Source organism: Euprymna scolopes, chromosome 46 (genome assembly GCF_053919585.1).
Source record: "Euprymna scolopes isolate OS-2025 chromosome 46, ASM5391958v1, whole genome shotgun sequence".
Lineage (NCBI taxonomy): Eukaryota > Metazoa > Mollusca > Cephalopoda > Sepiida > Sepiolidae > Euprymna > Euprymna scolopes.
In genome coordinates this window covers 88,913,367-88,938,048 of record NC_136527.1, presented here as the reverse complement: position 1 = coordinate 88,938,048, position 24,682 = coordinate 88,913,367, and the positions used below count along the sequence as shown (strand labels likewise).

The window sequence follows — 24,682 nt, the reverse complement described above, 5'->3', positions numbered from 1 at the left end:
TTCAGGGCCTATCAGATTGGCGAATTTTTTGAACCTTGTCTAGGAGCGAGAGACTAGTAGCAGATGCACCAGCCCAAATGTGACAACAATACTCCATACATGGGAGAATGGTGGCCTTATAGAGGTACACTATACTTTCAGGTGTCAGTAGTTTTCTAGCATGGTAGAGAGAGCCTACCTTTTTCGCAGCGGCCCTGGCAATGTTTTCAATATAATTGTTCCAACTCATGTTTCCTGTGAACGTTAGGCCAAGCAGTTTGAAAGATGTACTCTCAGACAGAGTCACTGGCCATTGCTATTGGTGGCAGAGAAGTTTTCTTGTAATTATTTAAGGAAACCAGTTTAGTCTTGGCAGCATTGAATGTGACCATCCATTTATGTCCCCATTCCACTACAGATTGGAGGTCATCCTTGTGAAATCAACATTTTTGATAGAGATGTTGGGGACAGGCTGGTTGTGGCTGATATTCATCTAATCTGGTAGCATATCCAAATTAAGGTTATTACTTAAGATAGAATCACTTGGAGAAGGTTGACCATTTACTGTATCAATCAGTATTAATCTGCAATCGTCAAGTGTTCAATTGAAATTCTATTTTATCGCTCAAACGTTGAATTAATAAAGAAGTAATAAAAAAATAGACTTAATTTTCCTCCGCTGACCTATGTAACTATGTTATAGTATTTAGTTCTTGTGGTTGCTTGGTCTTAGTGGATTCCAGGACAATTCATCTAGTCTAGTAACAAACCCACAAGCAACAAAATCGCACCCCTTCACTGCTGAGGTTCATATATGCCAGAAAAATTTCTACTGTAATAGTTTCTTTCCTTGATCAGCTAGACTTTGGAATTCCCTTCCTACTACCTGCTTCCCTGACTGTACTGATATGCAGAATTTTAAATGTAATGTAAACCAACATCTTGTTAATCTTTTTTAAGACATGGTCCCAAATAGTAGATTCCATGAATAAAGCTCCTTTCTTAGAATTGCACGCCTGTGGAACTCTGTTCCGTTTTCCTGCTTTCCAACTGGCTACAATATGGTCGTCTTCAAGTCCAATGTAAACAAATTCTTGTTGGACAGTCTCCTTAAGTAATCCAATTTACCAAATTTCCACTACTAACGATTACTACAGTATTGTACAATTGACTACTGTACACTCAATAACCCTTATCTTCGAGTGTCCTCCGGGCCCGGATAGGCGGCAATTCCTATGTAAAAAAAAAAGAAAAAATAGTAGCTCCTTACATCCAAGTGGCAATATGCCTTATGTTAAAAATGACTCAACGCTCAAAACCGTGCATTGATTCTTTGCCGACTGGATTTATAACCGCAATCGTTCAGAATTGGCGCGATACTTAACGCGTTGTTTGGGATGAACGCGAGTAAAAAAAAATAATGTTTTTAATGTCGTTAAATCTTATTTAATTTATTTTTTTTTAATTACATTCTCACCCCAAAGGCACGTTGCCACTTTGATGTAGGGGGCTACTATCAGGGACATAAGCTACAGGAGTACTATGTAGGGAGTCGGGCAGTAAGATGTCTGCTCACGTCACACTTGAACTTCTGAATGTCAGTACAGTTGGGGAAGCAGGGATCCGGGAGTTCCAAAGTCTAGCAGTTCTGGGGAAACAACAATTGGAGTAGAAAGCTCTCTTACATCTAGGGATCTCAACTGTGAAGGGGTGGGATTTAGCTGCTTGTCTAGGGTATTCACGTCGAGGGGGTACAAGTGCTTGCAGTTCGTCAGAGCATTCACCATTAAGGTACTTGTAGAACAGGCTGAGGGATGCAACATTTCGTTGATGGAACAGAGACTGAAGCTTAGATGACAGTTCAGGACCTATCAGGTTGGCGACTCTTTTTTGAACCTTGTCTAGGAGCGAGAGACTAGCACCAGCCCAAATATGACAACAATACTCCATACATGGGCGAATGGTGGCCTTATATAGGTACAGGATACTTTCGGGTGTTAGTTTTCTAGCACGGTAGAGAGAACCTACCTTCTTCACAGCGGTCTTGGCAATACTCTCAGTGTAATTGTTCCAACTCATGTTTCCTGTGAACGTTCGGCCGAGGAGTTTAAAAGATGTACTTTCAGATAAAGAGTCTTTGGCCATTGCTATTGGTGGTAGAGAAGGTTTCTTGTAATTATTGAAGGAAACCAGTTTAGTCTTGGCAGCATTGAATGTGACCATCCATTTATGTCCCCATTCCACTACAGATTGGAGGTCATTCTCTAGTGTTTTTGCCATTTCTTTTGATATATGTTCATTTGTTTTCCTGTTGTGTCTGTTATAGAGTGTGGTGTCATCAGCATATATATATATATATATATATATATATATATATATATATATATATATATATATCCCACAGACAATTTTATATTTCTTTATGAGTGCAAAGAGTATATCTGATCAGATTTCATTAAGAAATTTTGCAAAACAGACACAGTATATCCTGTGGTTTCTTGGTCTTACCATATTCCATCTAGTCTGGTGGAGTTTGCTAATTAAGGTTATTACAAGAGATAGAATTACTTGGAGAAAGTTGCCCATTCATTGTATCAATCATGTCGAGTGTTCAATTCAAGTTCTTCTTTATTTCTCAAGCATTGCAAATCTAAAAACCTTTCTTTTTTTTTTTTTTTACACAGGAATCACCACTTATCAAGGCCCGGAGGCCACTTGAGGATAAGGATTAATGGGTATACATTTGTAAATGTGATTATAGCGTAGTAAACATAAGTAGTGGGAATTTTTTAATTCGATTCCTTAGGGGGACGGTTCATCAAGAATCTATTGTTTGCCGAACTTTCACAATAAACACTCGTCTAGCAGAAAACACTAATTTCCCCTACTCTTTATCTGTACCTAAACCTAAATGTAGATTCCATGAGCAAAGCTCCTTTCTTAGAACTGCACACCTATGGAATTGTCTTCCGTTTTCCAGCTTTCTACAATATGGTTGTCTTCAAGTCTAACGTAAACAAGTTCTTGATGAGCCGTTCCATAAAAGTTAACAAATTTACCAAATCTCCATGACTAACGATTACTATATTGTCCAATTTCTACTGTACACTCTTTAATCCTTATCCTTGAGTGGCCTCCTGGCCTTGATAAGTGATTATGCCTATGTAAAAAAAAAACAAAAAAACTTGTTTACGTTAGACTTGAAGACAAGCAGGTGTATTTAACAAAAAAGATATTAAAATAAAATAAAAATACATTTCTCTTAGTCTGTCTGTTCCACTTTTTCTTGGAAACTACTGGGCGGATATGGCTGCAAATTTTTACGGACTTTTATAATAAGGTGCAGCAAAGTAAGTATTATGGTATCCGTTTGGATAGTTAGAGATTTGTAGGGATTATTTATAGGGATTAATGGAATTATGATTTGATGCAAAAAAAAAAAAAAAAATGAGCACAAATGTAACTTTATTCAACCATCAACTTGGCATAAATCATTTCAAGTCAACAGGATATATTGTACCTATTTACTATGCCTCCCCACGGGCAGCATCTGAAGAACAGATACTACACTTTGATTGTAGCCAAGTGTCCGCCCGTCGTTGCTCAAGCATAAAATATACTTAAATATGATATTTTAATTTATATCACTTTCATATTTATTATTATCGAGCAAATATTATTGTATATATGGCATAATCGCATTGACTCACCAGTTCTCGTCAGATCACCGAAGTTAATCTTTTTGGGGTATTTTTTATTTTAATTCAATTATGAAATTATTTTTTCCCCTCTTCAAGATTCTTTTTTTTCCTGGATTTGAGAATCTTTTAAAGATAAAAATTCTTTTTAATTCTCATCAGATCACCAAAGCTAAGCAACATTGAGCCTGGTTAGTATCAGACGGGTGACCATTTGGGAATTCTAGGCGCTGTATGTGCTCTCTGCTTATCTCGGCATTTGTTTCCAGTCGTCCTGTATATACACTTCACTTACCACTGGTATTTAACAATGTCGTCTCAGGAGAGTTGTGGTTGGAGATTGCACACCTCTTGCCACAAAAATTTCATGCGCAGGCACCCTTTCGTGGGTATCCATAGTCTGTCAAAGACTAAAGGAGCCCTTTTTATTATAGAGCAAATATTTAAAACATTGAATTTAATAAAGAAGTAAAAACAACTAAATTTTCCTCAACTGATGTTTAAATGGTGATATACTTTGTTTGGAGTGAACGTGAGTCAAAAAAAAAAAGAATATTGTTCTTGTGGTTGCTTGGTGTTAGTGGATTCTAGAACAAGAATTCATCTAGTCTAGTGGAATATCCAAGTTAGTGTTGTTACTAGAGGTAATATCAATTGAAGAAGGTTCACCATTCATTGTTGTCTCAATCAGTACAGTGTAATCATCTTCAGAGTGTGTTTGAATGTGTCGTTTTAAGCTCGAATTCTGTGAAAAAGTCGAGCCACATAGTTTGCACGGATATGATTTCGCACTCGTTGCCGTGTCGTGTCGCCTGATGTGTCGTTTTAAATTCGAACGGTTTGAAAATGATGCTGTGCATGTGTCGCAAGAAAATGGCCTGTCGCCGTGTGTTTTTTGCACGTGTTCCTTTAAGCTGGAATTCTCTGGAAACGAGCAATCGCAGAGGCTGCACATATAACGCTTTTCGAGTGTGTGCGTGCGCATGTGTTTTTTCAGGCTGGAACTCTGTGAAAATTCTGATGCGCATTGTAGACACGAATACGGCTTTTCACCCGTGTGGACGCGGATGTGCTCGTTTAGATGCGACTTTTTGGAAAACGATGATTCGCAAACGTGACATGAAAATGGCCGATCGCCCGTATGCGTTCGAACGTGTTGCTTCAAACTTGACTTTTCTGCAAACGTTGATTCACAAAGCTGACATGAAAAAGGGCGCTCGCCAGTGTGCGTTCGAATGTGACCTTTGAGATGCGAACTGTGGGAGAATCGCGCATCACAGACATGACATGCATGTGGCTTAACGCCAGCGTGCATGCGCACGTGTTGTTTCAAGTTCGAACTATCGGCAAACGCAGCCGTGCAGATTTTACAAGCATATGGTTTCTCACCCGTGTGCCGTCGAATGTGCTTGTTCAGATCCGAACGGTTCAAGAAAGCTGCATCGCACACTTGGCAGGCATGTGGCTTTTCCCCACTGTGAATGCGCATGTGACGTTTTAAACGTGATTTTTGCGGGAAAGCTGACTCGCACAGCTTGCAGGAAAAAGGTTTTTCAATGTTTTTCGTTTGAACACGATTTTTGCGTATGGATCTCGTTTTGATTGCCGATTTTGTTTCATCAGAGAGTGATTTCGTTTGAACTTGTGCTTCCATGTTTATTCACATCAAACCAATCACGTTAGCGGACAAGTTTTTTTTTTCTAATATCCGTATCTGTGAATGAAAAAAGAAATATTAAAGAAATTATGAAACATAATTAACACCACCCACGTGTGTTCTGCAAAAACAGGAAGAGGGGAGAGTAGTTAATGACAACATAATTCTGGTGGTTGGCATAAACAAAATTGAAAAACACACAAGTTGAATGACAACAAATATTTTTGGTTTTTAACGATTTTCAACAGAAACAAGGAACACTGTTACTTGGATGTAAGAGGCAACTATTTAAGACTAGAGCTACAGGGACACTATGGCGTTGAGTTGAGTAGCAAGGTGTCTGTTAACATTACACAGAAGAGACGTTGCGAGCTTGTCTCTTCTTTATCGCTATTTTCATGGCAAGTGCTCGTCTGAGCTTCAATCTATGGTCCCCCCATGTCAAACTTTCACGAAAAACACTCATCTAGCCAAGCCACTATCAATAATTTCCCACACTCTTTATCTGTGCCTAAACCTAAATGTAGATTCCATAAATAAAGCTTCTTTCTTAGAACTGCACGCCTGTGGAACTCTCTTCTGTTTGTCTGCTTTCCAGCTGACTACAATCTGATTGTCTTCAAGTCCAATGTAAACAAGTTCTTGGTGAACCGTCCTTCTAATTAATCCAATTTACAAAATCCCTACTACTTATGTTTACTACGCTATAATCATATTGATTAATGTATACCCATTAACCTTTTATTCTCGAATGGCTCCCGGGTCTTGATAAGTGGTGATTCCTGTGTAAAAAAAACAAAAACAAAAAACTTGAAGCAGGAACCTAGGAGGAAATTTCAAAGTCTAGCAATTCGAGCAAAGAAACTATTAGAGCAGAAAGCTTTCCAGCATCTCTACAGTGTAGGGGTGGAACTTTGTTGCTTGCTGAATTAGTCAGAGGGCATTTACATAGAGCCAATCATATTAGTAGATGAGTGTTTTTCTAATATCCGTATCTGCGAATGAAAAAAAAGTATTAAAGAAATTATGAAAGACAATTAAGACCACCCCTCACAAAGACAGAGTAGTTAATGTCAACATGATTTGGGAGGGAGACACAAACAAAATTAAAACAGACACAGGTTAAACATCTTTTTTTTTTTTTTACCAGTTTTCAACCCAAGCAACACTTGGATTTAAAACATTATGATTTAAGTTGACAAATTGGTATCGTTTTTAAGCTCGACTCTTCTGACGACGAATATCGAAAAATTGGCTAAAAACATTAATTCCTTCACCCTCAACTGGGCACTTTTCTACAAGGAGTATTTGCTTTTTTCGCCAATATTTTCAAAAGTCACCCCCCCCTGTTCAATTGACTAGCCTTAATTTAAACCTTCGCCACTTCTGGTTTGGTGATGGGCGTAACAGCAAAGACGTCACGTTTTTTTTTCACGTTCGTTTCCTCCTTCAACCCTACATGCTTACTACCAAGGACACTATTTAGGTAGTCAAGCAGCAAGGTATTTGTTTACATTGCACTTGAAGCCAGAGAAGCAGGAACCTAAGAGGAAATTCCAAAGTATAGTAGTTCAAGAGAATAAACTATTAGGGTAGAAAGCTTTCTGGCATCTAGGGATCTCTATAAGGTAGACGTGGGATTTTGTTGCTTGTCAGGTTAGTCGGGTGTATTTATGTTGATGGGGTACAAGTGTTTTGCAAAGACAGAAGAGAGCAGTTAATTCTTAATCTGATGCACAAACAAAATTGAAACACACAAGCTGAACAACATCTTTTTTTTGTTGTTTTAACAATTTTCTATGCAAACAAGGCACAATGCCACAAAGATGTAAGAGCCTACTATTTAAGACCATAGTAGCAGGGACACGATGCAGGGAGTTGAGCAGCGAGATGTATGTTTACATTACACTTGAACTTTCACATGTTGGGAATAACAACTACACTATTCACTATGACTACATAATCCCTACTGCTACATATCTTGAAAACGCAGCTGTTAAACCAGATATAGTGATTTGGGACAGAGCAAACAAAAAAGCGACCGTAATAGAGGTCAGTGTACCCAATGATACAGGGCTTAACAGAGTTGAGAGGGAAAAGATAACAAAGTATCAAAGACTTATGTATGATATGAAACGAAATTGGAAATTAAAAGACGTTTCAATTATACCAGTCATCATAGGAGCAACTGGGCTTATGAAAAAGAACTTTAAAAAGTACATAGCAAGCATACCCGGTGAACCAAGTGCAAGTGAAATACAAACGATTGCACTGAAAGGGACGGCTAGAATCCTGAAAAGATCTCTTGGTTGGACTCACTAAAATAGGGGTAAATGTCAGACATCTGGTTGGATGTCCCACCCTCTAGAAGAAAAAGTTTAAGAAAAATGAAAAAAAAAAAAAAGAGAGAGAAAGCAGGGATCTGATAGGGAATTCCAAGGTCTAGCAGTTTGAACGAGAGAAACTAAGAAATATTAAATAAATTATACATTATGAAAATAATTAAGACCACGCAGATCTAACAAATAGAATTATCTTGAGGAGAATCTACTAATGCGTCATGGAAAGCACAAGACTGACAACAAAAACGCATTTCATAAAAACAAATAAATAATATAACTTAAATTTTCTACTCCCTATTTTGATATTAAAATAATTTTAAGAAACATATACATCGAAAAATAGGGTTTGTATTGCTATACACATAGATTCGAAAAAGTTTTCAAAAAACAAATATATAACAAATAAATATTATCAAAGGCAAGATAAGTTACTTTTCTACCTAACTGGATAATTTTTTAGTGTTTTTATTTAATGTAATGTGTTCATTTGGCTCCAAAAACATAGTGTTTACTAATGTATTGGAAAATTTAAAATGGCGCCAAACTTTCTGTTGAACACAGTAAGTTTGGGAAAATGAGTTTAAAATAAAAAATATACTAAATAGTGTTAGAAACCCACCAAATATGTCAGCCTATGTCATATATTTTTATTTATTTTATTACATTTTCATCCCAAACAAGGCGCATTGCCACTTTGGTGTAGGGGGCTACTATCAGGGACAGCAACTACTGGGGCACTATGTTGGGATTTGGGCAGCAAGATGTCGGTTCACGTTGCACTTGAACTTCTGCATGTCAGTACAGTTAGGGAAGCAGGAACCTGGAATGGAATTCCAGAGTCTAGCGGTTCTGGGGAAGAAACTACTGGAGTAGAAAGATCTTTTACATCTAGGGATCTCTGCTGTGTGGGGGTGGGATTTAGCTGCCTGTCGGGTTTGTCGAGGGTGTCTACATCGTGGGGGCACAAGTGTCTGCAGTTTGTCAGAGCATTCACCATTAAAATACTTGTAGAACAGGCAGAGGGATGCAACGTTTCGTTGATGGGACAGAGGCTGAAGCTTAGATGCGAGTTCAGGGCCTATCAGATTGGCGACTCTTTTTTGAACCTTGTCTAGGAGCGAGAGACTAGTAGTAGATGCACCAGCCCAAACGTGACAACAATACTCCATACATGGGCGAATGGTGGCCTTATAGAGGTACAGGATACTTTCAGGTGTCAGTAGTTTTCTAGCATGGTAGACAGAGCCTACCTTTTTCGCAGCGGCCCTGGCAATGTTTTCAATATAATTGTTCCAACTTATGTTTCCTTTGAACATTAGGCCAAGCAGTTTGACAGATGTACTCTCAGACAGGGAGTCACTGGCCATTGCTATTGGTGGCAGAGGTTTCTTGTAATTATTGAAGGAAACCAGTTTAGTCTTGGCAGCATTGAATGTGACCATCCATTTATGTCCCCATTCCACTACAGATTGGAGGTCATCCTCTAGTGTTTTTGCCATTTCTTTAGATATGTGTTCATTTGTTTTCCTGTCATGCCTGTTATAGAGTGTAGTGTCATCAGCATATATACCCATCTTAGAGGCAATTTTGTTGGGGAGGTCATTAATAAATATTAGGAACAATAGAGGTCCAAGGATAGACCCCTGAGGCCATCCCGCATTTATATCACACTTTTTAGATGTACGACCGTCGAGGACAACCTGGATTTTTCTCTTATCTAAGAAAGATTTAATTATGTTAAGTATTCTACCAGTGATACCGTATGATCTAATTTTCCTGAGGAGACCCTTGTGCCATACCATGTCAAAAGCCTTAGATATATCTAGAGCTACCGCTCTGCCCTCCCCTGCTTTGTCCAGTGAATGGTATATACATTCAGAGATTACAGTGAGGATGTCAGCTGTGGAATGGGCTTGTCTAAATCAATATTGCTTGTCAGTCAGAAGTTTAGCATCTGTAAGGTGCCGGACTAGAGCATGGTTAATTATGGTCTCAAATATTTTGGCGAAAAGTGGGAGGAGGCTAATGGGGCGATATACTTATTTTGAATCCGTGTGTATAATAAAACAAACTCAGCAATTGTTTTCTTTCGTCCGAAAAATGCAGAACATTTATTTTATTCATTTGTGAGTGAAATAACGCTGTTTAGGTCATAAATGAAAAAATGCGTCCGTTTAACAAACTTTCCAGCTAAAAGTTTTTAAAGAAAACTGAAGCAACTTATGGAATTTAAATATTTGCTTATATATAACATTTGTACGGCATAAGCACAGATCACCAAAGTTAAGCAATGTTGAGCCTGGCCAGTACCCGAAAGGTGACCATTTGGGAAGGCTAGGTGCTATATATATCTTCTGGGAAGGTTAGATGTGGGTCCAGCAGATATGTTTGCTGCAAGGCTACAAATCAAAACATGAATCAATAGCTATTTACATTACGCATACATATTCGTAAGGCTGTCGTTCAACATTCATCAGGCAAATATAATTTTTTCAATTTTCACACTTTTGCACTGATTTTCCCTGGCTAAAACCCAAATATAAAGTTTTGCATGGTTCAAATACCATATATATATTAAGTTTAAAGTCTGTAGATCAAAAACTGACTGAGGAGTTTGGTAGGCAAAATTTTTTTTTAACAAATATATATACGCATACATAAGTATATATAGAAAGAGTTTTGTGTTTAACATAAACTTTTTATGAAAATATTATGCAAGTATAAATCATGTAGAATATCTGCATGAATATAATTAAACGTAATAGTTAACTAAAGATGATCATTTCATAAGAAAACCGAAAACACTAATAGGGAATTAATTAAAATGAATGTTTAAAAGAATATGCAAATTAGTTAGATCTTTTGCTAATAAATGCAATAACGTGACTAATATATAAGAAAGATGTATTTTCTTTTTAAATAGAAAAAAGGGTTTTTCATATGAATATCATGAATATCAATACAAAAAAAAATTTATAGGAGTATAGACAGATTTGAGTCAAACTTTGAAAATTAAAAGATTGAAATATGATTTGAGTCAGACATTTTTAATCATCATCGTATAATGCAAAATTACGATTCAACTGATTTTTTAGTGTTTGAGAAGTTAGTAAAGTCTAGCAGTGTTCGAGAAGCTAGTAAAGTCTAGCAGTGTTCGAGAAGCTAGTAAAATCTAGCAGTGTTCAAGAAGCTAGTAAAGTCTAGCGGTGTTTGATAAGCTAGTAAAGTCTAGCAATGTTTGAGAAGCTAGTAAAGTCTAACAGTGTCTGAGAAGCTAGTAAAGTCTAGCAGTGTTCAAGAAGCTAGTAAAATCTAGCAGTGTTTGAGAAGCTAGTAAAGTCTAGCAGTGTTCGAGAAGCTATTAAAGTCTAGTGATGTTCGAGAAGCTAGTAAAGTCTAGCAGTGTTCGAGAAGCTATTAAAGTCTAGAAGTGTCTGAGAAGCTAGTAAAATCTAGCAGTGTTCGAGAAGCTAGTAAAGTCTAGCAGTGTTCAAGAAGTTAGTAAAGTCTAGCAGTGTTCAAGAAGCTAGTAAAGTCTAGCAGTGTTCGAGAAGTTAGTAAAGCCTAGCAGTGTTCAAGAAGCTAGTAAAATCTAGCAGTGTTCGAGAAGCTAGTAAAGTCTAGCAATGTTCAAGAAGTTAGTAAAGTCTAGCAGTGTTCAAGAAGCTAGTAAAGTCTAGCAGTGTTCGAGAAGCTTGTAAAGTCTACCAGTGTTCGAGAAGCTAGTAAAATCTAGCAGTGTTTGAGAAGCTTGTAAAGTCTGGCAGCGTTTGAGAAGCTAGTAAAGTCTAGCAGTGTTTGAGAAGCTACTAAAGTCTAACAGTGTTCGAGAAGCTAGTAAAATCTAGCAGTGTTTGAGAAGCTAGTAAAATCTAGCAGTGTTTTAGAGGCTAGTAGTGTTTAATGGTAATTGAAGTTGATGTGAGTTCCAATCTGGACACAGGGTTATGAGATGATCTGTTAAGATCACAGGTAATGTAGTTTGGTATGCATTGATTTGCATATGAATAAAGCCAAGCCTCCCCAACCCCTCCCCAAGAAAAAGAATAAAATCGAGAGGGCTAAGTAATTGAGTTCTTGGAATTGAACTGAACAAGTCGGAATATAAAGTCGAATGAATGCTGATCACAATCCTTTTGGTTTTAAATTACAATATCAACCACTGATTGCCATGGTTAATGGTATACAACCTGAAAGTACTTTGTTTAAACGTCTTGGTTTACCATTCACAGGCCACATGAATTGGAACAAATATATTGAGGTCATTAACAAGGCTGCTGGGCTCAAATACATTATATATTAATTTTCAAGTCTGTAGACCAAAAACTGACAGAGGAGTTTGGTAGCCAAAATTTTTTAAACAAATATATATATGCATACGTGAATATATATATATGTGTTTACTATAACCTTATTATGCAAATATAAATCATGTAGAATATCTGAATATAATTACACGTAATAGTTAAATACCGAGGTAAGTGGAGAGCACATACAGCACCTAGAGTTCCTAAATAGTCACCTATCTGGTACTAACCAGGCTCAACGTTGCTTAACTTCAGTGATCTGACGAAAACTGGTGTGTCAATGTGATTTTTTTTTATGCCATATATACAATAATATTTGCTCGATAATAATAAATATGAAATCTACATAAATTAAAATATATTTAAGTATATTTTATGTTTGAGCCACGACGGGCAGACACTTAGGTACAATATATCCTGTTGACTTGAAATGATTACTTTATGCAGAGTTGATGGTTGAATAAAGTTACATTTGTGCTCACTTTTTTTTTCATCAAATACTAATTTCATTATTCTCTATAAATAATCCCTATAAATCTCTAACTATCCAAACGGATACCATAATACTTACTTTGCTGCACCTTATTATAAAAGTCCGTAAAAATTTGCAGCCATATCCGCCCAGTAGTTTCCAAGAAAAAGTGGAACAGACAGACTAAGAGAAATGTATTTTTATTTTATTTTAATATCTTTTAACTCTTTCCCACAGAAGAGACATTGTGAGCTTGTCTCTTCCTTATCGTTATTTATGGCAAGTGCTCGTCTGAGCTTCAATCTATGGTCTCCCCTCGCCAAACTTTCACAAAAAACACTCGTCTAGCCAAAACCACTATCAATAATTTCCCATACTCTTTATCTGTGTCTAAACCTAAACGTAGATTCCATAAACAAAGCTTCTTTCTTAGAACTGCACGTCCGTGGAACTCTCTTCTGATTGCCTGCTTTCCAGCTGACTACAATCTGATTGTCTTCAAGTCCAATGTAAACAAGTTCTTGATGAACCATCCCCCCTAAGTAATCCAATTTACAAAATTCCCACTTCTTATGTTTACTATGCTATAAACACATTGACTAATGTATACCCATTAACCCTTATTCTCGAGTGGCCTCCAGGCCTTGATAAGTGGTGATTCTGTTTAAAAATCCCAAAATGATCATTTCATAAGATGATCATTCCATAAGAAAGTGGGCTCGCTATACCGTGCTAACTTACTCACACCTGAGAGTATCCTGTACCTCTATAAAGCCACTATTTGTCCAGGCATTGCCGCGGAAAATTTATAGAATCACTGCCATCTTCAATCATGTGGGCTTTTTCAGCACGGTAACAAAAGTGCATAAGTACCAAAATTTCCATATTTCGGTGTTTATTCAAATTGGTACTTTTTGCCCGATAAATAAAAATAAATAAAAATTTTTATATTGTATCTACTTGTCACAGAATGAAGATGGCATATTCCAAAAATCACAAAAACTGATCAAGCAAATTTTAACATTTTTTTTAATTATGAAAAAAAAAAAACAAAACAAATTTGCCATTTGTTTTACCGTTAAGTGACAGACGAGGTCATGTTTTTCTAGAGAATGTAAGGGGAGATAATCAGTGATTCCCTTGACAGACGAGGTCATGTTTTTCTAGAGAACATAAGGGGAGATAATCAGTGATTCTTTTGACAGTTTCACTATGCATTAGAGTTGTCTGCCCCTTGTCAACTGATCTGTTGGATGCTTTTTTTAACGCTTATCAAAACAGCAAAATTTGATTTTATTGAATAAAAAAATATGTATATACTTGATCAAATTACGTGATTTTGGGGAATTTTTCATCTTCCTCCAGTGACTAGTACATACATCATATAAACATTTTTTTGTAGTTTCTTTAATTTTAAATGCCACCATAAGTGCCAATCTGAATAAGCACCAAAACCTTATCCAGGTAGGTAGAAGAGTAACTTATCAGTTCTCATGTACATTTTGTCTCCCTGTTTATAGTATCGCTTTTTTCTTGTTCACATATCCCTGTTCCGAATTCGCTGACGTGGGCTGCGCCGGTATCAGTGGACTTTACTTTTTTTTTTAGCGAGAAAAAAAAAACAAGGCTAGAGACAGGAAAACAAAAAGTCAACGAGAACCATTTATCTTGCCTTTGGTAACATTTGTTTGTTATAAATTTTGGCCCCTTTTGTTGACTTCTCTGCTAAATACCTAGAATGGGTTTCTAAATAATAACATTATTATTTCAGCACGGTACCTTCTCTGCATAAAGTATTGAAAAGAGATTTAACCTCCAGTCTATAGTGGAATGGGGAATAAAAATGGATGGTAACATACAACTCTGCCAAGACGTGTTTCCTTTAATAATTACAAAAAAACATTCTCAACCGCTAATAACTATTCATGTTATTTGGATTCATCAGATTAATCAGTTCTCATCTTGAGTGTGATTTTCAAAACGTTTCGGTTGATGTAACCTTTTTTTTTTTTACACAGTGATCACCACTTATCAAGGCCCAGAAGCCACTCAGGGATGAGGGTTATTGCAAGTACATTAAGTTAGTGAGGAGATTTGCTGAAGTGTTTACTTAAGGGGGCGGTTCATTAGGAATTTGTTAACGTTGGACTTGAACACATCCAAGTTGTAGTTCGGAGGGAAGCAGGCAGACGGAACAGAGTTCCACAGGCGAAAGAAGCTTTGTTCATGGAATCCGCGTTTTGATTTAGGCACAGATATAGAGTAAGGGAAATTTTTCACAGTGGATTCAGCTAGACGGGTGTTTTTCGTGAAAGATTGGCGAGGGGGGACCAGAGATTGGAGTTCAGACGAGCACCTGCCATGGAAATAACGATAAAACAAGGACAGGCTCGCAACGTCTCTTCTGTGGGAGAGAGGTTGCAGGGTAGAGAAAAGGGCATCCCCCACTAAGCCACGAAGTCTATTTTGTACTCTGTCAAGGCAGGATAGGCTGTTTTTAGCAGCTCCTGCCCAGATATGGCAACAGTATTCCATCCTTGGACGTACTTGGCTTTTATATAGATAGAGAATTGCATCAGTAGTGAGATATCTTCTGGAGCGGTAGAAGGATCCCACCATCTTTCCAGCGACCTTGGCAACAGACTTGATGTACGTGTTCCATTTCAGATCAGGAGTAAAGGTCAAACCCAGAAGCTTGTCAAAACACAACCTTCTTCAGGTGTATCTTGTTGAACTCGGGGATGTTTCTGTCAAACTTGGAAATTTGGACGGAATTTATTTACTTCACCGGAGTAGTGTGCTTTTGTTCTCTCAGCCATGACTGGACAGTGGTCCTAAGTAATTTGCAATTGTATTTTTTAGTCACCCACATTGAAGATTGAACCTTCAACCTGTAAAATTCTTACTAGAATTGTCCGCAAGAACCATCCATGCTTCCGTTCAGACCAGGACGACTGGAAACAATGCCGAGATAAGCAGAGAGCACATACAGCACCTGAAAGTCCCAAATGGTCACCGATTTAGTACTGACCAGGTTCAACGTTGCTTAACTTAGGTGATCCAACGAGAACCGGTGTGTCAACGTGATTCTGCCGTGCCGCAAAGACCTATGGCGCAGTGGTTAGAGTACTTGGAAAAATCAATTGTAAAAGTGATATTCTCCTGAAGGTTTAAGGTTCAATCCTCAGTGTGGGCAACCAAAAAATATAATCGCAAATTACTTAGGACCTCTGACCTCATGGCTGACAAAACAAGAGCACACTACTCTTGTGAATAACTTGAAATTCCATCCAAATTCCAGAGTTCGACAAGATACACCTGAAGAAAGTTGGAGGTTACACCGACCAAAACATTGTGAAAAATCACACTCAAGATGAGAACAGTAGTCCGCAGAATCCAAATAATACGAATAACGAATCCTCATCTAAAAAATTCAGAAATATCACTAATAGCTATGGCTAATCATAGACTAATGAAAGTACTTCTCGGCTTAATGTTCAAAGGGAACATGCGTTGGAACAGATACAGTGAGACCATTGTCAAGGCTGCTGCAAAGAAGGTGGGCTCTCTCTACCATGCTAGAAAACTACTAACGCCCGAGAGTATCCTGTACCTCTACAAGGCCACCATTTGCTCACGTATGGAGTATTGTTGTCACATTCGGGCTGGTGCATCTGCTATTATTCTCTCGTTCCTGGACGGGGTTAAAAAGAGAATTCCCACCTGATAGGTCCTGAACTGTCATCTAAGCTTCAACCTGTCTGATTGACCACATGTATTCCTCTGCCTATTCGACAAGTATTTTAATGGTGGATGCTTTGACGAACTACAAGCTCTTGTACCCCCGACAAGCAGCAAAGTCCCACCCCTACGCAGTAGAGATCCCTAGATGTAAGAAAGCCTTCTATTCTAATAGTTTCTTCCCCAGAACTGCTAAACTAAACCAGGTCCCTGCTTTTCCAACTGTACTGACATGCAGAAGTTCAAGTGTAATGTGAACATCTTGCTACTCAACTCCCTTCATAGTATCCCCCTACTTCAAAGTGCCACTGTGCCTTGTTTTGGGTGAAAATGTAATAATAAAAAAAATAGAACACAATAAAGATGAACTTTCAAATTTACTTACATTTTTTTTGTTTTTTTTCTTTTTTGATTTCTTCACAAAAAAAAACTCAACGGACCGCACTATTTTTTAAAATGGTATTTTCAAGTTAAATTCTAGTTTTATGCTATCTTATTAAATTAAATTGTTAGGTGAAAGTACAGAAGAGTTAACAAAACACCCTTCCCTCTCTTTTTAAGTCATTATGAAAACTTTAAATATTTAGGTGTCAATTCACGGCCATCTTGCTTGTTCTCACCTAACGCTCGACACTATATGTTTTTTGGAACTGAATAAACGTTTTAATGTAAGTAAAACCATTAAAAATATTGGCACTTATGCAGGACAGTTACATGAGGCGAATGTTTATATTTTAGTTTTTTTTTTTTTTTTTTTTTTTTTTTTTACATAGGCATCACCACATTATCAAGGCCAAGAGGCCACTCAAGGATAAGGGTTAAAGAGTGTACAGTAGAAATTGGACATTATAGTAATCATTAGTAATGAAAATTTGGTAAAGTTGATAACTTATATGGAACGGCTCATCAAGAACTTATTTACGTTAGACTTGAAGACAACCATATTGTAGTCAGCCGGAAAGCAGGAAAACGGAAGACAATTCCACAGTTTCAAGAACTGCCGACAGATGTCGCTTGTCAGGGGTCGATAACTCTTCCTTTTCTAAAAGTTAGTGAAAACTAAAATTATATTTTTATACAAACTTTCTGTACAAAAAAAATTCTTAAATCTCTAGAAATTGTTCCCAGTTTTTTAAATTATATTTTGCTAGATTTTTACACAACCTTACAGTAAAAAAAAACCCAAAATTCTAAAAACAATTTATAAATGTTTCTTTTTTTTTAACAAATTTATTATTTTATTTTCAGTTGTGAATCATTCATTGAGAAAAAAAATTATATTAATAAATTAAAATTATATTTTTTTAGATTAGGTCCACCTCCACAATTTTCTTTTAAATGACGACTTTCCAGGTTTTCGACTATGCTGAATACGAAACTCGCATTTAAATTTTGCAGAAATAAGTAGTTATCTAGATATAAAAAATTGTATTATGCATTGTATTCTTTGGCGGCCATCTTTTTTACGCATTTGTCATCAATTGAAATGAATGGCTCTCGTCTTCAGGAGGCCTCAAGTTTTGACAAGCTTCTGGGCTTGACCATTACTCCTGATCTTAAATGGAACACGTATATCAAATCTGTTGCCAAGGCCGCTGGAAAAATGGTGGGATCTTTCTATCGATCCAGTAGATATCTCACTGCTGATGCTATTCTCTACCTATATAAGAGCCAGGTACGTCCAAGGATGGAATACTGTTGCCACATCTGGGCAGGAGCTGCTAGAAAGGACTTGTCCTGCCTTGATAGAGTTAAAAATAGACTTCGTAGCCTCGTAGGAGATGTCCTTTTCTCCTCCTTGCAACCTTGCAACAGAAGAGATGTTGCGAGTTTGTCTCTGATGTATCGTTATTTTCATGGAAAGTGTTCAACTGAGCTTCAATCTATGGTCCCCCCTCGCCAAACTTTCACAAGAAACACTCGTCTAGCTGTAAACACTATCAATAATTTCCCCCACTCTTTATCTGTGCCTAAACCTAAACGTAGATTCCATGAACAAAGCTTCTTTCTTAGAACTGCACGCCTGTGGAATTGTCTTCCGTTTTCCTGCTTTCCGGCTGACTACAATATGGTTGTGTTCAAGTCTAAAGTAAATAAGTTCTTGATGAGCCGTTCCATATAAGTTATTAAATTTACCAAATTTTCATTACTAATGATTACTATATTGACCAATTTCTACTGTACACTCTTTAACCCTTATCTTTGAGTGGCCTCTGGGCCTTGATAATGTGGTGATGCCTATGTAAAAAAAAAAAAAAAAAAAAATGTGTGCGCACCATAAACAAATCTACGCGGGTAACAAAGATGGCCGCCAAAGAATACAATGCATAATACAACTTTTTATATCTCGATAACTACTTATTTCTGCAAAATTTCAATGCGATTTTCGTATTCAGCATAGTCAAAAACCTTCAAAAGTCGTCATTTAAAAGAAAATTGTGGAGGTGGACCTAATCTGAAAATTTACCCATTATTTTCATACTTTTTTTATGCAATAAATGTTTTGATTTTCATTTTTTTTTTTGTGTGTGTGTTATTTATTTCATTATATATTTTTGCGTTATCGTAAACACTTATTTCTATTTGAGGTTCATATAATGTCCACTAGATGGCAGTTCTCTTTCCAAGAACAGGGGTCGATAACTCGTCTCTGTTGCTAACATGTAACTGTCATGCAGAAGTGCCAAAATATTTCCAGATGGGTAAAAGAGTAACTTATATTGCCTTTGGTAACATTTATTTGTTACACATTTGTTTTTGTTTATTCAACCACTTTTTCGTACCAATGTGTATTGTAAAACAAACCCCTTTTAATTTATATAAATTGCTAAGTGAAAGTACAGAATAGTTTTTTAAAAAAAAACACCCTCCCCTCCCCATGTTAAGAATGGCTTTCTAAATATTATTTAAGCACGGTCCGTATTTTGCATAAATATATTTGTTTATTAAATTGTTAGGTGAAAATACAGAATAGTTACAAAACACACTCCCCCTTCCCTTATTAAGAATGGCTTTCTAAATAATAACGTTATTATTTCAGTACTGTCCACATTTTGCAGAAGTATATATAAATTGTGAGGTGAAAGTACAGAATAGTTACAAAATGCCCTCCCCTCTTCATGTTAAGAATAGTTTTCTAAATAATAACGTTATTATTTCAGAACGGTCCGTATTCTGCAGAAGTACGAAAAACAAACAAAAAAAGAAGAAAACTTACGTTTTTTTCATTTCTTCACAAACATAGAAACTCAACGGAAATTGCAGACATATTAATAATTGTTTCAAAATGTATTTCGTAGATTTCTAAATTTCGCCATTTTGTCAGAATAAATAAAACGAAATAATTTCGTTTTTGTTTGATTAAATAAAGAAAAAAAATTGTACCTATTTACTATGCCTCCCCACGGGACAGAGTTAGACACCAAGGTCGTTTTTTAAGGTGGAGAAAAGGTACAAAAATAAAAATTGTCTCAGTCGTGAAGGACTGCTCCTTCACCGAAAGAGAACAAGAAATGGAAGTGCAGCAGTGCAGCATCTGAAGAACAGATACTACGCTTTGATCTTGACCAAAAGGCGTTTTAAGTTAATTTAAACATTAAAGAAAATGGCGTTTAGTAACGAATTATCTCCCTTTGTTAAAAGGTGAACTTTATGGCCGAATGAAACGAAATATAGGAAATTTTATTTTTTTAAAATACTAATTTATTTTGATGTTTTTCTCATACATTCTAAAATTTTCAAATACGAATAATCACAGATTGTAAAACTAAATTGTTTATTTTATATCAGATGGTGAAGTTTGTTTTAAATTTGAAACTATTTGGATTTCGTTTGTAACTTTTCAGTTTCTATTTTTGTAAAATACCTTTTTAACCCTTTACAGCAAGATTTATTTATTTGCCTGATTTCTATTTTGTTCCAAATTATTTTCATGGTTTTACTTAAAATTACGGCAATTCTATAGAAAAAAAAAAGTGTATTTATATATATATATATAAAAAAAAAGTGCTAATGCACTTGGTGATCCGCGCTATTTTTTAAATCGTATTTCCAAGTTTAATTAAAGTTTTATTATGTGTTTTTTATTCAATTGTAAGGTACAAAACACCCTCCCCTCCCCATGTTAAGAATGGCTTTTAAAATAATACCGTTATTATTTCAGCACGGAGCAATAAGTGCACGAGTACCAAATAATAATAATGATGACGACTTGTACAGGTTTTCGACCATGCTGAATATGAAAATCTGGGTTTATAGATTCGAAAAATTTGTTAAAAAACAAATATATAACAAATAAATATTATCAAAGGCAAGATAAGTTACTTTTCTACCTAACTGGATATAATTTTCGTGTTTTTATTCAATTTAACATGTTTATTCAGCTCGAAAAGCATACAGTGTTTACCGATGTATTGAAAAATTCCAAATGGCGCCGACTCTCTCTCTTTAACACGGTAAGTTCGAGAAAAGGTGTTATAAACAATAAACTATACAAAATACTATGAAAAAACCACCGAATATATGTCAAGTTATGTCACGGTAACATATATTGAGCGAATTTCTAACAGTATTTTGTCTAGTTTATTATTTATTACACCTTTTCCCGAACTTACCGTGTTAAAAGTCACACACACACACACACACATACACACATGCATAAACACATACACACAAATACACACACACACATATACAGGGTGTGCCAAAAGTCACACACACACACACACACAGTCATACACACATACATACACACAAATACACACACACATATACAGGGTGTGCCAAAAGTCACACACACACACACACACATTCATACACACATACATACACACAAATACACACACACACACATTCATACACACATACATTCATACACACATACACACACAAACACACACACACATTCATACACACATACACATATACATACACACACACAAACACACACACATTCATACACACATACACACACACATACATACACACATACACACACACAAACACACACACATTCATACACACACACACACACATGCATACACACATACATACACACACACATACACACATATACAGGGTGTGCCAAAACTCACTACTTATTTTAATTTTAAATAACTCTTTTATTTCCAAGTATTTTTTCATTTCTTTATATTTTTTTTATTTTTTCAGATCCTGAAAATCAATTATGAAAAAGTTCATTCAGCGTATAAAAAGCGTACAATATTACTATCAAAATCGAGGCTCAATATCAGTGTTTTTAAAGGTTTAATTTTATCCGTTCTCAGTTGTATGTCTCTTTGGCGTAGGGGTAACGTGTCGGGCATTTTTTTTCCGCCTTAGCCTCGATGTTTCGGGTTTGAGCCTATCTTTCTACCTAAACTTTTTTTTTTCTTTTACACCTTTTTTTTTTTTTTTTTTAACGTTTGTTCGCTGTTTTGCTTCGTATTCGTTTTTACAATATTTCTTAACATCGTGTTCTTTTTATAATATTAAAATAGGGTAACCCTCTCCTACATACACCCCCCCCCAAACACCCGGGCAACGCCGGCTACCCCCGCTAGTCTATATATATAAAAGGCAAAATGTGTGTGGTCATTTTATGTATGTGTCGCAAAGGCTTTTTTCACCACCATTCTCGAAAGACTTACTATGTCTTAAACCTTTTTATATACCGTCTAAATAATAATATCTACGATTTGCATCGCGTCTAGATTTATTTACATCGACTTTTATAAAAATCGCTCTATTCTGCTGTGTTGTCTGTTTGTTCGGCTTTTAAGTATAAATAAAGTGAAACTAATTGAAACATTACCTGTTCTCGGCTTTCACGTCGGAACTGCAATCAGCTTTTGATCAATGTGGAGTTTCTACTTATATCAGACAATTGCTATCCAATTTGAACAATCCCCTTTTTATGAGTAGCTGGTTTCTCCCCATCATCATCTTGGGGAAGCGAAAACTGCCCTGCATTGAAACAAATTAAACAACCCCCAAAAAGCTGTCCCGCATTAAATAAAATACTGCCACATCATCGTAACGCTCCTGCGATGACCTCATTAAGCGGGTACCTGTCAATCAAACCTATATGACTCACTTTATAACCCTTAACGTAACACGCTCACCAATTTCTCTCACTCGTGGCCGAGATGGTTAAGCGCTTGGCTATTGTTTCCACGTCTGCATCAAGGCTTCGGGGTTCAATCCTACTAAAACTTTTTTTTTTAACACACATACCTCCAAACACCCGGGCAACGCCGGGTACCCCCTGCTAGTATAGAATAAAGACAACAAAAAAGAAATCTCATACTAGATATAGGTTACCTGGACATGAGTCAAACGTTTTAATAGATATATACATATGCATCTGAAAATTGCAAATAATGGGGCACTCTCTGGTAAACACGGTAAGTTTGGGAAAATGAGTTAAAACTAAAAAACTAACAAAAATATTGTTAGAAACTCAATATATGTTACCATGACATAGGCTGACATATATTCGGTGGTTTTTTAAAAGTATTTTGTGTATTTTTTTAGTTTTAACTCATTTTCCCAAGCTTACTGTGTTTACCAGAGACTGCTCCGCCATTTGCAATTTCAAATACATTGGTAAACATTGTATGTTTTACGAGCTGATAAACATGTTACATTAAATAAAAACACTAAAAAATTATCCAGTTTGGCAGAAAAGTAACTTATCTTGCCTTTGGTAACATTTATTTGTTATATATTTGTTTTTTGACAACTTTTTCGGATCTATGTGTACAGTAATACAAACCCTCTGAAAGTTATGAAACGTGATTGAATATTAGACAGGCTTGGTGAAAGAGAGAATAGTTCAGTGTACATGTGTTGAAGTTGGTAGTAGGAGCGTGCGTCCATGTATGCATGAGGGCAGTCCTGTAAGTTTGTGTTTGTACTACATGTGGGAATAGCCATGTTTGTATTCATGCTCGCCCGGGGCCAAACGGCCCAGGCGAGGTTGCGCGCAAACGTAGAAGTGTGCTGTCGGCAAGAGTTGGAAAAAAAGAGGGAGATTCTGTTGCCGGTTTCACGTTTTATGCATCACCACATTATCAAGGCCAAGAGGCCACTCAAGGATAAGGGTTAAAGAGTGTACAGTAGAAATTGGACAATATAGTAATCATTAGTAATGAAAATTTGGTAAATTTGATAACTTATATGGAACGGCTCATCAAGAACTTATTTACGTTAGACTTGAAGACAACCATATTGTAGTCAGCCGGAAAGCAGGAAAACAGAAGACAATTCCACAGGCGTGCAGTTCTAAGAAAGAAGCTTTGTTCATGGAATCTACGTTTAGGTTTAGGCACAGATAAAGAGTGGGGGGAATTATTGATAGTGTTTACAGCTAGATGAGTGTTTCTTGTGAAAGTTTGGCGAGGGGGGACCATAGATTGAAGCTCAGTCGAACACTTTCCATGAAAATAACGATACATCAGAGACAAACTCGTAACATCTCTTCTGTGAGATAGAGGTTGCAGGGAAGAGAAAAGGACATCTCCTACGAGGCTACATAGTCTATTTTGAACTCTATCAAGGCAGGCCAAGTCCTTTCTAGCAGCTCCTGCCCAGATGTGGCAACAGTATTCCATCCTTGGACGTACCTAGCTCTTATATAGATAGAGAATTGCATCAGCAGTGAGATATTTACTGGATCGATAGAAAGATCCCACCATTTTTCCAGCGGCCTTGGCAACAGATTTGATGTACGTGTTCCATTTAAAATCAGGAGTAATGGTCAAGCCCAGAAGCTTGTCAAAACTTGAGGCTTCCTGAAAACGAGAGCCATTCATTTCAATTGATGCCAGATGTGGATCAGAATGTTGATGATGTAAAGAGAGAAGCTTGGTTTTAGATACATTAAAAGTAACAAGCCACTCCTTTCTCCATTGTACTACTTGCTCAATATCAGTTGAAGTTTTCGTCTGTTACAGATACACTATAGGGCTTTTAATGTGCCGATAAATCTTGAACTTCTCTAGCAACATCTCTGTTGATGGCAGTCCACATGGAATGTGACATCACCAACTTTTGTGTTGCACAGATGCCTGGATGTGAGAAAAGGTGCAAGTTTGAAAAAAAAAAAAAAATGAACCACCTGTGTTTGAGAGGTATGAACGGATGTCCTTGTTCAACTGAAGTATTACATCAACTTGAGTCACTCGAAAAAGGTGAAGGAAATTGCTTGAACAATAAGTTGGCAGAATCCCTATCCCTCAATAGCCTTGAGGTGTCCACAAATTTGTAGATGCTTTTGTAGCGAGGAGTTCTTTTTTTTCAGGGTGAAGGTGCTGGCCCCACTCCCGACCTTCCCAAAAGGTACATACAGCACCTAGCCTTCCCGAATGGTCACTCATCTAATACTGGCCAGGCTCAACGTTGCTTATTTTTGGTGATCTAGTGAGAACCGGTGCATCAACATATTGGGCCACACATGAGTTGGCAGAATGGTCTAAGCAATCTAA

At 36.7% G+C, this 24,682-nt stretch overlaps 1 protein-coding gene across 1 annotated transcript; it reads right to left on the bottom strand.

The window, feature by feature from the left end:
• Positions 1-3,427: 3,427 nt before the first annotated feature.
• LOC145271288 (uncharacterized) lies at positions 3,428-19,812 on the bottom strand. The gene is made up of 2 exons (XM_080126839.1): positions 19,414-19,812; positions 3,428-5,391 (listed from the first exon to the last, which is right to left on the bottom strand). Exon 2 carries the CDS (start codon positions 5,329-5,331, stop codon positions 4,282-4,284), a length of 1,050 nt encoding a protein of 349 aa, XP_079982965.1. The 5' UTR covers positions 5,332-5,391; positions 19,414-19,812; the 3' UTR covers positions 3,428-4,281.
• Between the last annotated feature and the right edge of the window lie 4,870 nt (positions 19,813-24,682).

What these genes read in the sequence shown, in the direction of transcription:
- LOC145271288 (XM_080126839.1), bottom strand. Translation starts at nt 5,331, where the DNA reads ATGGAAGCACAAGTTCAAACGAAATCACTCTCTGATGAAACAAAATCG.